This window comes from Polistes dominula, unplaced genomic scaffold (genome assembly GCF_049000335.1).
Source record: "Polistes dominula isolate Pdom_NZ unplaced genomic scaffold, Pdom_raw_medaka contig_79, whole genome shotgun sequence".
Lineage (NCBI taxonomy): Eukaryota > Metazoa > Arthropoda > Insecta > Hymenoptera > Vespidae > Polistes > Polistes dominula.
Window position 1 is genome coordinate 5000001 of NW_028300916.1, and position 14273 is coordinate 5014273.

The window sequence follows — 14273 nt, forward strand, 5'->3', positions numbered from 1 at the left end:
ACAAAATATAATAGAAAAATTTGTTATTTTTTTTTTTGTTTTTTTTTTTTGTAACTTTTTTCCTTTTCATTGATTTTTATCTTGTTACTTATTTTTTCTTGTTTTTTTTTTTTTTTTTTTTTTCATTTAATTTAATTTTGTAGATGGAAGGCAAAAAAGGAGAAAAAGTTAGGCGAGAGAAACGATATTGAAAGAGGCGCGACACATAAAGAAAAAAAAAAAAAAAAAAAAAAAAAACAAGCTTACGAATGTAATATTTTGTACATATACGTGTTATAAATAAACTGCATTCAATGAAATTCATGCCAATGCAAAATTTATTTATTTGCGTCATTTGGATTATTATCAGATATTTTTAGATTATTTTTTGTAGACATATGATCCCTCATATGCGCAATTAAAAACGATTAACTTTGTGCTTAATAATCTTTTTCATTTTCATTTTGAATATTACATTAGAAATAAATTCTTGAAAAATTCTTCAAAATTAATTCAAACAAAAAATATAATAAAGACAGAAAAAACACACAATACAATTTAACAATTACAAAAAATTACAAAAAAAAACAAAACAAAACCAAACAATAAATATTTAATGATAAATAAGTAAAATAAATAAATAAATAAATAAGTAATAAATAATGATTAATTTTTTTTTGTTTTGCTTACATTTCATTTCGTCAAGTTAATCGATTTTACAAATAAATATTTGCAAAGCCTTACAACATCACGTAATTCTCATCAAAGGTGATTACATCGATGGTTATAATGGACATGTAAAATTAACTACTACGAGAAATTGTAGTATATGTCTTTGATATAAGATTGTTCAAATGAAGTACATATTGTCCGAAGGACAATCTCATCCTAGGAATGGATAGATGTGAACAAGCGATTACGTGAAAAGCAAGTAGAAATAATTTAATCATCGTATTCATTCGTCCTTGTCATTTTTATCATTATTAACGTTAGATATACCAAATCAGTCATTTTGACTGGTCCGGCCATTTTAATTCCAAATGTTTATTGTACTTCATTTGATTTCTGTAAATAATTAAGCCGTTTTCTTATTGAAAAATGTCTATTAATCTATCATATATCTATTAAAATTATTATTGTTAAATATTTGTTAAAAACTGGAAGCCTCAAAAAGCATTTTTTTGTATACACCAGTAGTCATTTTGACTAGTGTGGTAGAAATAAGTATACTAAAAATGATGGCATATTTAGTGTTAAATGAAAACAAAAATTAGGAAGGATTATTTACGGTAATTCAATGTTAAACTGAAAAACTTTCTAATGAATTTAACTGTATTATCATTTTGTTCAAACTATTCTGAATATGAATTTTTATTTGATAATTACCGCATCGTAAGGTTGTAAAAGGATAGACGATAAAGATTTTGATGAAAAATGTCGGCGTTCTTTTTGAATATTTTCTTCATTAAAATCAAATACGACATCATCAACCAATTGATTTTCCTCAGAATTCGTTATTTTTGTCAAAATATCTTTATTGTTATCTTGTCTAATAAATAATATAGGTTTTTTCTGTTCTTCTATAGAATCATCTGAAAGAAGAAAACAGGGATAATAAATATTCGATTGGTTTTTTCATTTTTAATCATTGCTTATCCTTTATTTTTATTATTATTTCAATATTTTTTAATATCAGAATCAATATATCAATTATAGTGAGAATAATACAACACATAGTACGTTTATTTAAAAATAATATGAAACAATTTCAATGTGATAATTTTATTAGATGCAAATTTTGAACTTAAAATCACCAAAGCTGTTAAGAACGTTTTAAAACAATTGTATATTAATTTAAACAAACGTAAATATTATTAAAGTCATATATCTATTATAGTGAGAATAATACAACAGTGTATACGTTTATTTAAAAATAATATGAAACAATTTCAATGTGATAATTTTATTAGATGCAAATTTTGAACTTAAAATCACCAAAGCTGTTAAGAACGTTTTAAAACAATTGTATATTCATTTAAACAAACGTAAATATTATTAAAGTCATATATCTATTATAGTGAGAATAATACAACAGTGTATACGTTTATTTCAAAATAATATGAAACAATTTCAATGTGATAATTTTATTAGATGCAAATTTTGAACTTAAAATCACCAAAGCTGTTAAAAACGTTTTAAAACAATTGTATATTAATTTAAACAAACGTAAATATTATTAGAGATATGATATATCTAAAATGATTGTTAATTAATCGATAGAAATGTTTATTAAAATTTAAAAGCACAGATATTCAGTGTCATCTCCATCTTCTTCGAAATCCACCGTTAGACTGGTGGATCATTGTCCTCTATGAAAATAAGTCAAAGTTGTTTTTCATTGATTAATGTTAATATTATTTTTCTAAGGAAATAACAATAATAAAATAATTTTAACTGAGACTTTAATAAAGGATAATGAACTGTAGTGTAACGGTAGATTTCGAAGCAGACGACGTCATGTTGGTGGGGACTTTTACTTTGTACTTCAAAACTATTCGATGATGATAACAACGAATGATATGTGTGTGCACTTCACTCTGATAAAAAAATGTTTCGATGTATTATAAATAACGAAGCCAAATGGATAAGATTTAGAATGGAAAAACGAGATTTAGAAATTGCGTTACTGGAAATAAATGGTGTCAGGTAATAAGTTGTTGTTTTTTTTTTCAATCGTGTTATTTTAAAACCGTATAGAAAAGAATAAGGATTGAGTATATTATATTATATCTAATACATTAATTTATTAAAATTAAATAAAATTATTATTATTATTATTATTATATAATAATTATATTATTTTATTTTTATCTTTTATATTTTTTTATTTTATATTTATACATTTATATATATATGTATTTATTATTAATTATTTTAATTTTATTATTTATTAATTATATTATTATTATTATTATTAATGATAAATATATTATTATATAAATATAAATTATTTATATACAATTAATATATATTTTATATTTATTTTATTTTATTTTATTATTTAATTTTATTTTATATAATATATAATATAGATATTTTTATTTTATTAATTAATATTAATAATTAAATCTTATAATATATATATAATTAATTTGTGATACTATACTTCAACTATACACCCCTTTAACACAATCTTGATATTTTATTATTGTTAATTAATTGATTATCGAATAATATTTTTACTTACCAATAAATTCAGTCATCTCGTATTTTTGATAATCCTGTTTTTTCAGATGAAATTTTTCAACACCTCTTTTGAGACGATCATTGCCACAACTTTTCGTAAAGGCATCCATCAATCGATCTTTGCAATCTTCCAAAATAACTGCGTTTAACGTTATTGGTAGCATAATCGAGATTGACATTATTATTAACAAGTTATTCTGTTTTTTTCTCATTTCTTTTTTTTTTAATTGTTTTTTTTTTTTTTGGGATGCTTTCAGAACGATATTAATTATAAGACTTTAATGATTTTCTCCAGCGTTTCTTTCATTTTAAATCCAACCCTTATCCGAGTGTACGTGTTTAAAATATATTTGCATAATCTTCAATGATGAAAGTTTATTTACCTGTCTCACGTTTCTTCGCATATGCTGATTAATTATTATCGTCATTAAATAAGAATGTAACAGAAGACCTCGATTATACGACGACGTTTCGCGAATGCCAGCAAGAGAAAGTATCAAATGTTTTACGATCTTACTTTCGTTGTTTACAATCTTATCTTCATTGTTTTGTTTGTTTGTTTGTTTGTTTTTTTTCTTTTTTTTTTTTTTGGTGAATTTATTTATTAATACGATGCTACTGCACTTTAATTTCGTCATATTTATTTATTTATTTATTTATTTTGTGTATATTGTTATCATTAATTTATTATAAATATATAATATTGTATATATTACGATTAAATATGAAGAAACGTGTGGATTTTTATAGAATTTCCATTTGCAAAGAAAAAAAGAAAATACATTTTATACAATTATTCGAAACAAATGAAATGTTGGATATTTTGTGTAAAATGCACAAAAGGTTTTGATCAATCTATAAAAATGTATTTCAGTGTAAAGTGTTTTTTTGAGTATGATTACAGGGGGAAGGGAAGGGAAGGGAAGGGAAAAATCTGAAGCTATTATAAATAAGACAAACCATGGAAATTTAAAAATATGTATAAAATGTCATTAACAAATTTCCCTGATTTGTTTCACTTGCAATAGCTTCAGATTCTTTAGCTCACGTGCTAAAAACAAACTTCATTGAAATACATTTTATAGAATAAATGAAACCTTCTGTGCACATTTTATGGAATAACCGGGAAATGTGTATGATGGTGTGCAGATGTTTCACGGATTCTTGGATTTACAAGGTAATTCTATATAATGCTTCAGGCATTATATAACATTTTTGTCATTTCAAAATTAACTGTATAACATATATGATAAATATTTATTTTCTAATATAAATTGTAATATATATTAATTTCTTGTTAATTTTGTTTTTTTTTCACTTATATAAACTGCAGCACATATTTATAGTTTTATGATTTATTATATTATAGTAAAACACATTAAAGAATTATATATAGTATATTATATATATTTTATTACATAATTGTATTATATATATATATTTTTGTATATTTTATATATTTATTATATAATTTATTATATATATATTTTTTATTATAATATACTATATATATATATATATTATAGAATAATATATAAAGTATATTATATAGTAAAACTCACATTACAAAAATTTATCTATAAGATGTTTGAAAAAAGAAAGGAGTTTGTTAAAATAAAAATGAATTAATCGCATACTTTAATGAATTATCTCATTCTCGTTATTGGATTCGTGTTTAATTGATATAATATAATGAGTGAACATTGATAGTATATAATAATATATACAATAATCTAACAATATATATATATATATATATATAAGATTATTATATATATGCATCTTTGTATCTTTCGTGTATCCTTTCGTGAAAAAGTCGATACTATCGATCCAACACATGTGAGATGATATTGGTCAAATATTTATTCGTAATATTTATTTCTTCGTAATAATAATGCAAAATAATTTCTTTTTTTTTCTTAGGAATTATTAAATAACAATGTTAAATAATAATAAAAGAAATGAATATCTAAAAAAGAACATTCAAAAATGAATGGTAGATGACTCTCTTATACAATTTCTGTTGAGTTCGGTTGTACCGAATGACAGAGATTATTGAGGTTAGGGACATGCGGGATAGTCGGTCTAACAAGTACACACATATATGACTTATAATTAATTATTTATAATAATAATATTTTCATAATGTTGCATTCAACAAGAAGTTTGATGATAACAATACGGAAATTAAAAGATTGTCGTATTTTACATACAATTGGTCAACAATTATCAGAAATCACAGAATATGAATGTTTGTTTTATTTGTGATTATATCTTATCATTCATTGGTTATCAAAGTTACGAATAATTATTTTATTAATATAATTTTCTAATTATGCAGCTCCTATCACTGATGAATATAAAAAAGGACCTATTGAAGGTAGACCACTTTATTTAGATGCTCAAGCCACCACACCTATGGTATGAAATATAAAAAAAACATAATATTGCACAACTTGTGCAATCATAAAAAATCATTTGTAGTCAATTATAATTTAATAAGTTAATTAATGTTTAGGATCCACGTGTATTGGATAAGATGATGTTATATTTTACTTCCTTTTATGGAAATCCACATTCTAGAACTCATATGTACGGATGGGAAACAGAAGCTGCAGTGGAACATGCTCGTAAGGTTAGTATAATAACATATACAGTAATACATATTCATATTTCAAGTAAGATTCTAACAATCACAATTTATACATGAACACATAAATAAAGTTCCCTTTTTTGAATATTACTAATAATTCTTTTCACATACATTAGCAAGTGGCAGATTTAATAGGTGCAGATAAAAAAGAAATTATTTTTACGTCTGGTGCAACGGAATGTAATAATATTGCTGTTAAAGGTGTAGCAAGATTTTATAAATCAAGAAAAAATCATATTGTGACAACGCAAACGGTAAGTAAATAAAATTTTAATGTATAATATGAAGTCATTCTACTGAAATTTTTTATGTATACACACACATATATATATGTATGTATGTATTTAGGAGCACAAATGTGTATTAGATTCATGTAGAGCTTTGGAAGCAGAAGGATTTGAAGTGACATATCTACCAGTTAAATCAAATGGATTAATCGATATTGATCAATTAGAAGCTGCTATTACACCAGCTACATCACTTGTATCTATAATGACTGTTAATAATGAAATTGGTGTTAGGCAACCCATCGAACAGATTGGTGCTATTTGCAGGTAAGTATTTATACATATAATTATATATTGAGAAATAAATAATATTTGTATTTGGCATATATATATTAATTAATCATTGCTTTTTATAGAAAGAAAAAGGTTTTCTTTCATACGGATGCAGCCCAAGCTGTTGGAAAAATACCCCTTGATGTTAATGCAATGAACATTGATCTGATGTCTATTAGTGGTCATAAAATATATGGACCGAAGGGTATATATAGCTATGAATATTTGCAATTTTTAAATTGCAATTTCATGTTTTTCATATAAATGTTCTTCTAGGTATTGGAGCACTTTATGTAAGACGAAGGCCACGTGTTCGTGTTGAAGCAATACAGAGTGGAGGTGGACAGGAACGAGGTATGAGGAGTGGAACCGTTCCAGCTCCCTTAGCTGTTGGACTTGGTGTTGCTTGTGACTTGGCAAAATCAGAAATGGAGGTATACATTTGCTCTTTATGATTTTCTAAAAGAAATTTCTAAAATTTATTCCTTTTATCAATTATTCCTTTTACAGTACGACCATAAATATATAACGAATCTTTCGAATATCTTGATTGACAAAATTATGTCTAATTTATCACACGTGGTACGCAATGGGGATTCAGTTTTTTGGTATCCTGGATGTGTTAATTTATCATTTGCATGTGTTGAAGGAGAATCATTATTAATGGCATTAAAAGAAATAGCCTTAAGTAGTGGTTCCGCATGCACAAGTGCTAGTTTAGAACCTAGTTATGTATTAAGAGCAATTGGAGCATCAGAAGATCTGGCACATTCCAGCATTAGGCAAGTATATGTTATGTTTTACATAATATACGAACATATTATTATTTACTTTTTATATTTAAATTTGTACAGATTTGGTATTGGGCGGTTTACTACGCTTGAGGAAATCGAATATACTGCGGAACATACGATTAAAGAAGTTAAAAAACTTCGCGATATGAGGTACAACTTTGTTGATTATAGTATAAATCTTTATTTATAATTGTAAAAGCATGATTATATTATTAATTTACATCATCTTTTATAAGCAAATCATTCGCAATGATAATACATGAGTATAAATAATATCATTATTTAGCTGGATGAAGTAGATTCATTGTTGGACGTATTTTTAACAATAGAATTATGTTGAATCCAAGTCAAAAATTGAGATTACTTCAAGTGTAAAATTTGTTCTTTACAGTCCCCTGTGGGAGATGGTTGAAGATGGAATCGATTTAAATACTATCAAATGGACTCAGCATTAGATGTTTTGTCAATGTGTGAGTTAGATGGCTCGTATATCGATAAGCAACATAAAATGTACAAAAATGCACAGTTAGTAAGTTGTAAAGTTTAAAGCTTGGTTATTTAAAATTGTCCTCGCCGTATAATAAAATTTAAATGTAAAAATTGTTACTATCAAGGACCTTAAATTTATTTCTAATTTTTACGTATATAAAATTTCTACTTTAATGTTTCTAAATACCTGTTCTGCCCTATTCGTTTCTTGTCATATAAACCCGATGTTAAAATGTAATTCAATTCCTTCGTTTTTAAAAACAAAAAAACTTTAAAAGTTCGTTCGTTGTCATTCATTCTTTTTTTTTTTTTTTTTTTTTTTTTTTTTAACATAAACATGATGGATCAGCAGTTTCATCGATATAAGAAATTTTGAAACGATCCTTATCCATTTCATGAAGTTCCATTCGAGATCGATTAGCTTCAACTAAATGTTGAGCTATGTCTTCAAACATTTCATTTATTCCTTCTCCAGTTTTACAAGATGTTTTATAAGTCCCAGAGATTAAGTTATGACATTGTTCACTAAAGCAATCATTTATGTGTTACAGATATTATAGAAATGAAGAAAAATATATGTTTATCAAACATACCAAAATTGTTCCATTTCTGCATCGGTAACTTGTGGAGTAACTCCTTCTAAGTCACTTTTGTTACCGCATAAAAAGATCTTAGCATTTTCTGCATACGTAACTATATCTAATAAATGTTGAGATAAAAGATGAAAGGATGTTGAGTTATCTAGAGCAAATACCAGAATAGCTGCTTCTGCAAATTTGTAGTAACTCGATGTTACAGATGCTACTCTTTCCATACCTCCAGTATCCCATAATTGTAACTGTGAAAGCCAAAAAATGAATAAACTTAGCATAGATTGTAATTTGTTTTTAGATAGTTTTATATACAAAGAAGCTTAAAAAAGTGAACTTATTTGGAAAATGTATGATCTATATTTAAGAAAGTGCAAACTATAACAGTATAAAAAATGTAATGGAAACATTCAAACAATTAATCTCCACCTACAAGCTACCTACACATCAGGTGCTTGAATATGCAAACTCAATCATCTATTCCATTAGATTAAAGACTGAGGATGGTGAAATATACATTGAGCTTTAATACGATGATAATGTCATTTTAAAATTGAAGTACTTGAATAACCTTGTTGAATTATACATTACAAATTCGATTGGAAAATATTCAAATATTGTGTCAGAATTGTCATATTAATTAATTAATGTATTACAGTAATGTCATACAAAAGTGACCATTTGGATTATGTACTTACACATATTCGTCTATCTTCAACTATATATTCTTTGTCGATATTATCGAGACCAAGTGTCGATTTTCGATCATTACTTGTTACAAAAGTATTGTTCGCGAATCGCCTGAATATAGACGTTTTACCGACACCATATTCACCGCAAAGAATAACTTTTTGTTCCGTTACTTTGACAGTAGCCATGTCCCATGTAAATCGCCTTAACAGTCACCGTAAACATCAGCAACAAGGAATCATATTATACGCAAAAATAAACTGATTCAGGTAACGATGTTATGTGCAACTTCTATATTATTTAAAAACGTATTTTTCACAATACGCGATTAGAATTTAGCTCAACAACTGGCATCGATAGTGTGACAGTAAAAATAGTTAGATGAGGGATGAACCATGAACTATCGCTAACGGAGATAAACTATTCAAACGTGATTTTAATTATTTACAATGAAATTGACATTTTTATAATTTATGGAAATCATATTCAATTATAATTGATCATACATAATCCTTATATAAGTAGATAAATATTATCAATGCAATGTTTTTCTTTTTGAAAATGGTAGATCGTTGTTGAAATTAATTAATTTGAATTTTTAGCGGCAGCTCAACAGCAATTATTGTAAAATTATATTGTACATCGTTGAGTAGATTTCAATCATTTATTTATTTCAAATAAATAATATTACATCATACTTTTGTTAAAAATAATAATTTAAAAAGTGCTTATATATATCGTATATATGTATGCACATAGATTATTTTAGACAGTAGCATGATTTATTGTAAAATCTTAAAATAGAAAACAACGTAGTTATTTAGCAAATCAAATATAACCTGTTTTAAATGATTTTTACTGATTTCAGTATGATACAATCTTTCATAAAATAAATTTAAATTATTTTACAGAATTCGTATTTTGATTGTATAAATATGTAATCAATTGTAATCGCGTCATATATATTTACATATTATAAAACGATAATTCGATTTTTATGCTGGATATTAGCTATCGATAAGATTCGATAAGTCAGATCGAATTCGTGAATTGAAATATTGGAAGGTGTCGCCCTCTACAACGGTTATGTATTCTTAGTGAGTGTGTCAATTTCGTCGACAGTTCAGCTGTTATAAAGATTTTTCTTTGACTTTAGTATTTGATTTCGATGTTTATTCGATCACTTTATATTTTATTCGATGAATCGTTTTTTTCATTGAGAAAATAACGAAGTTTCATCATGGTGCTTAACGAAGTTGGCAAATTCCTTCTTGAATTGGAGAAAGCCGAATTAGAGGTTAGAATTATTCTTTGTTTCTAATTTTATTTTTAGATACATATATCGTTTTTAATTAATTAAAAGCTAGTTATTTGTTGTTATTGTCTACGTAAAAAAGTTATAATTAATAATATATTTAAATGTGAAATGTTCTATATACGAATATTAATAATCCACTTTCACTGTGAGTATATTTTGTGCCTATAGACACAGTTAATACCAGACATTTTTAGGTTAATAAAAATATCACTTGACAATTACATTCAATGAAGAAAAATGACTTCAAACTAAAACCAAATAATACAATTCTTTCATGCTGCTTATATTTTTCTTATCGTTAATTCTAATCTAATATTTAACAAACTATTCGTTTAATTCAAATGTTTTAATCATACTATTTTGTTTTCAGGCACCTGCTGGAGTTGCTACGGCTCAAACTTATGCTCAACTATTGGCTATGTATCTTTATCAAAATGATTTGTAAGTAAATTTACATTTTATTTCTTATCAAACTTTACACATGCTAATAAAATATGAACCATTCACAGACCAAAATGATTCCACTTTTAGAATTAAACAAAATACATTATTATTATTATTATTATTGAAATATTTGATTAATAATTAAATGTTTATATTTAAAGCAAATTTACTTGATAATAAAGCTTAAAATCATTGAATAATCAAATTTTGTATGGTTGTAGAACAATGTATATTATTTTAATTACTTTTCTTTATTTTTCATTCTATGAAATGAATCAATTTGATAAATGAATGGTTCACGTAAAGAATAAATGATTCACATGATTTATATTTATTATTTTATTTAAACTTGGTTATATTTCAAACTTTCTTAAACAATTATACGACATAAAAAATGTAATTACATTTTTGTTTCATCATGGAATAACGTCATAGTATTCTTTTTATTATTGCACATCTGTCGATGATTGTACATATTTTGTAAATATTATTATTTATTAGTTGAGATAATGTCAAGATAACAAAATACCAACGTGGAATGTTAAGATATTAATCTAAGAACTTGACCAATTAAACTTTGTTTCTTTATAATAGTATCGTGATTTAGAATACGATTCCGGATTAATTTAGTATTTATAAAGATATATACTTGAATAAAATATATATATATATATATATATATATATATATATATATATATATATATATGAAAAATGTATAAAACGCCTTTGATCGGCATATGTTTAACTAAGAGAGAACGGTATTCTCTCTCTCTCTCTCTCTCTCTCTCTCTCTTATTTTCACTTTAATTGCGTTCTCCGTGCTTATATCGGCAATTATCGCATTCACGTAGTCGCTCTCGGTAGCTGGAGAATGCTATTAGCCGTGGCTAATTTGATCGGACGATTTAATAGTCAAAGCAGTGTTCTCCCCGATTCTATGATTTTATCTAACATTAACTTTCAATTCAATTTGGCATGATCGTTAAGAAAACCGGAGCACATTCTAGTTCTCTTAACGTAATAAGATAAATGCATGTGCCTATCGTGATTTGTTTAGTGCTATCGATACCATTTATGTATTGCACGTTGAAAACATTAGTAAATCGATATTGTTTGCAAGTTTTTAACAAATATATCATTATGTAAGGATAATAATAATAATAATAATAATAATATAATTCATGTGTTCTAAGCATTAGAAAATTATGTAAAAAATTAATTGGAGATTATAAAGCAAAACAAAACAAATTGACTCATCATAGATGCAACGCTAAGTGTTTGTGGAAACGAATACCGTTTAATCTGAAGGAAGCTAATTCAGAATTGGGCCGAATATGGGCGGTAGGGAAACACATGTGGCAACGGGACTGGCCCGCGGTGCACGTTGCTCTCAACGCGGATTGGAGCGAGGACGTTTCCGGGATCATGACTGTTCTGAAAGGTATCGTTAACTATCGTTAGCTATCGGAGCTATCGACGCGCACCTACCTTCTACGATCTCGATAACTTTCATTATTGTCTTGGAAACCTTTTAGCGAGAATCGCGCTCGTTACGAAAGCAAATATTCACACAACGAGTATTGTAACTGTAGCTATAGAATATATATATATATATATATATATATATATATATATATATATATATATATATAATATATCTACATAGTACATATATATATATCTATTACATCTAAATTATTTTATTTCAATTTGAGAACAAAACGTATAAAGAATGAGTCCAAAATTCGTCCGTTTGACTATCCTCGTCATCAATTGGATCAAATTGTTATTTAAATATTAATTTATGATAATATAATTATGTGGATTAAATTTCAAATTTAGTATTGGAATAGTTTTGGAAATATTCAAAATCAAAATGGTTAAAATCAGCGAGCGAATTTCACGATACATGATGATGGATAGAAAGACACATAAATTCTAAACTCATTAACCCTGAACTCAATAACATTTAACATTAAACTTCAAGCTATATAAAACGTTGATAGATGGTTATATGTGTGGAAAAAGGATTAGATTTGATTGTATTACCGTTAATGCATTGTTATACCGCAATGTTATTTTTAATCGTTTGTCAATAAGTTTCTTTTGTATTTACAAAACTTTGTATCCGTTACATATCGTAAAATTTGTAATTATTTTTTTATTATCAGGTTTACCAGAAAGTTCTGTCCATTCTGACAAACACCGGTTTAATTTTTTGTCTCTGGGGATAAAATATTTTGTAAAAATGCAATATATAAGTTGTCATCACACTATTATAAGAAATTATAAATAATGATAATTGATGAATATTAGTCAATTAAAGAAATATGAAAATTTAATACTTTTGTTTTATTCTAAAAAAAAAAAATGGACATAACTTTTCGGTAGTCCTCTAATATTATCTAGATTATAATACTTTTATGAGTTATATACTAAATTCTATCTGTGCGAATATGACCAAACGGACGAAAAAAACCGCGAATTTTATTGCGTCAATTTTTGATCGATTAATTTGTTTCGATGATAAAGAAAAAGATTTGAATGACATCGTAGGACTTATGTTGAACAATCATTTCAGATAGCGTTCGCGAGCAAGCGATGACGCTGATTTCCAAGGCATACTCGTCGTTAGGTTTAACGGTGCTAGCATCGATGACGGGTCTTGCATTGGAAGATGCCCAAAAGGCAGCTATAGAAAGGGGTTGGAGCATAGATGGAACGATGGTGCAGCCGGTTAAAGTCGACAAGGATCAAAGCATCTTCAACAACGAGACCTGCTTAACTGAGGATCAATTGAAAAAGCTCACGCAATTTGTCTCCTTCTTGGAAAATTAACCAAGTGCTGCTGAACTTAATGTGGAATAAAAGGGATCGATACTTTCGGTACTCTAAGCGCCTTTAGCTTTTGCAGCGTAATCGTATTACATAAATGAGGAAGTGCGCGTCAAAGGAGAACACCACACAACGCGTCTGAATATCTCCGTACTACATCCTTTAGAAATATTATGTCACCATCGTATCTACCCACGTTGTCGATGTTCGTTCGATCGGAAAGATGTGCCCCATGGTTGTGGTGGTGTGATGTCGGACGTGCAAGAAAGCTATTTGAGTTTGATCTTATTCGATCGATCATCGTTCACGATAAAGTGTGACACTTATTTCATATACAAAAATTGACTCTCGAGTGGTACTTTTGTTTTTTTTTTCTTTAGTTAATACGCATCTTATTCGTTGAAAAAAAAAAAAAAAAATACACACACACAAAAAAAAGAAAGAAAGAAAAATATAATAAAAAAAACTAATATTCGTGCTAAGCGTAAATAATAATTCCCGACTACTTCTGTTTTTTTCTGTTTTTTTTTCTTTTCTTGTTTTTTATAGTTTAATCAAACGTAAAGTAGACCTTTTACATTTTGAAAGAGAAACCATTGTGCAAGAAAACGTTTCCAAATTTCTCGCTTCCTAGATCCGACACGGGTTAACTTGCGTAACGAATATATCTACC

General features: G+C 26.6%; 4 protein-coding genes across 7 annotated transcripts in view; 2 read left to right on the forward strand and 2 right to left on the reverse strand.

Moving 5' to 3' along the window:
* LOC149033111 (uncharacterized) overlaps positions 1–3821 on the reverse strand; it is a 5586-nt gene extending 1765 nt beyond the window's left edge. Inside the window, exons 1-2 of the mRNA XM_089170867.1 lie at positions 3227–3821; positions 1366–1571 (exon numbers count right to left, since the gene is read on the reverse strand). Of these exons, the coding sequence (XP_089026993.1) occupies positions 1366–1571; positions 3227–3437 (417 nt within the window). The 5' untranslated portion in view covers positions 3438–3821. The remainder of the gene's footprint in view (positions 1–1365; positions 1572–3226) is intronic.
* Nfs1 (Nfs1 cysteine desulfurase) overlaps positions 1–8449 on the forward strand; it is a 19972-nt gene extending 11523 nt beyond the window's left edge. Inside the window, exons 1-11 of one of the 3 annotated variants that reach the window (XR_016176072.1) lie at positions 5001–5476; positions 5567–5646; positions 5744–5860; positions 5995–6132; positions 6227–6432; positions 6522–6643; positions 6715–6872; positions 6949–7220; positions 7293–7382; positions 7624–7761; positions 8273–8449. Coding sequence is in view for 2 of the 3 variants with exons in the window: in XM_015322321.2 (XP_015177807.2) it covers positions 5371–5476; positions 5567–5646; positions 5744–5860; positions 5995–6132; positions 6227–6432; positions 6522–6643; positions 6715–6872; positions 6949–7220; positions 7293–7382; positions 7624–7687 (1353 nt within the window). In the remaining variant the exon portion in view is untranslated. Of the gene's footprint in view, positions 1–5000; positions 5477–5566; positions 5647–5743; positions 5861–5994; positions 6133–6226; positions 6433–6521; positions 6644–6714; positions 6873–6948; positions 7221–7292; positions 7383–7623; positions 8052–8272 lie in introns of those variants that run through there. The other 2 variants (XM_015322321.2, XM_015322322.2) reach the window with 2 other exon arrangements.
* Positions 8018–9189, reverse strand: RabX6 (RAS oncogene family member RabX6). The gene is made up of 3 exons (XM_015322323.2): positions 9010–9189; positions 8315–8559; positions 8018–8246 (listed from the first exon to the last, which is right to left on the reverse strand). Exons 1-3 carry the CDS (start codon positions 9187–9189, stop codon positions 8048–8050), a joined length of 624 nt encoding a protein of 207 aa, XP_015177809.1. The 3' UTR covers positions 8018–8047.
* CSN8 (COP9 signalosome subunit 8) lies at positions 9155–14070 on the forward strand. 2 transcript variants are annotated; one of them, XM_089170869.1, is made up of 4 exons: positions 9155–9270; positions 10690–10760; positions 12028–12206; positions 13347–14070. In XM_089170869.1, exons 2-4 carry the CDS (start codon positions 10738–10740, stop codon positions 13601–13603), a joined length of 459 nt encoding a protein of 152 aa, XP_089026995.1. In that variant the 5' UTR covers positions 9155–9270; positions 10690–10737; the 3' UTR covers positions 13604–14070. The 2 variants fall into 2 exon arrangements, with proteins under 2 accessions (XP_089026995.1, XP_015177810.1); XM_015322324.2 differs by lacking the exon at positions 9155–9270 and adding an exon at positions 10084–10298.
* The last annotated feature ends 203 nt before the right edge of the window (positions 14071–14273 follow it).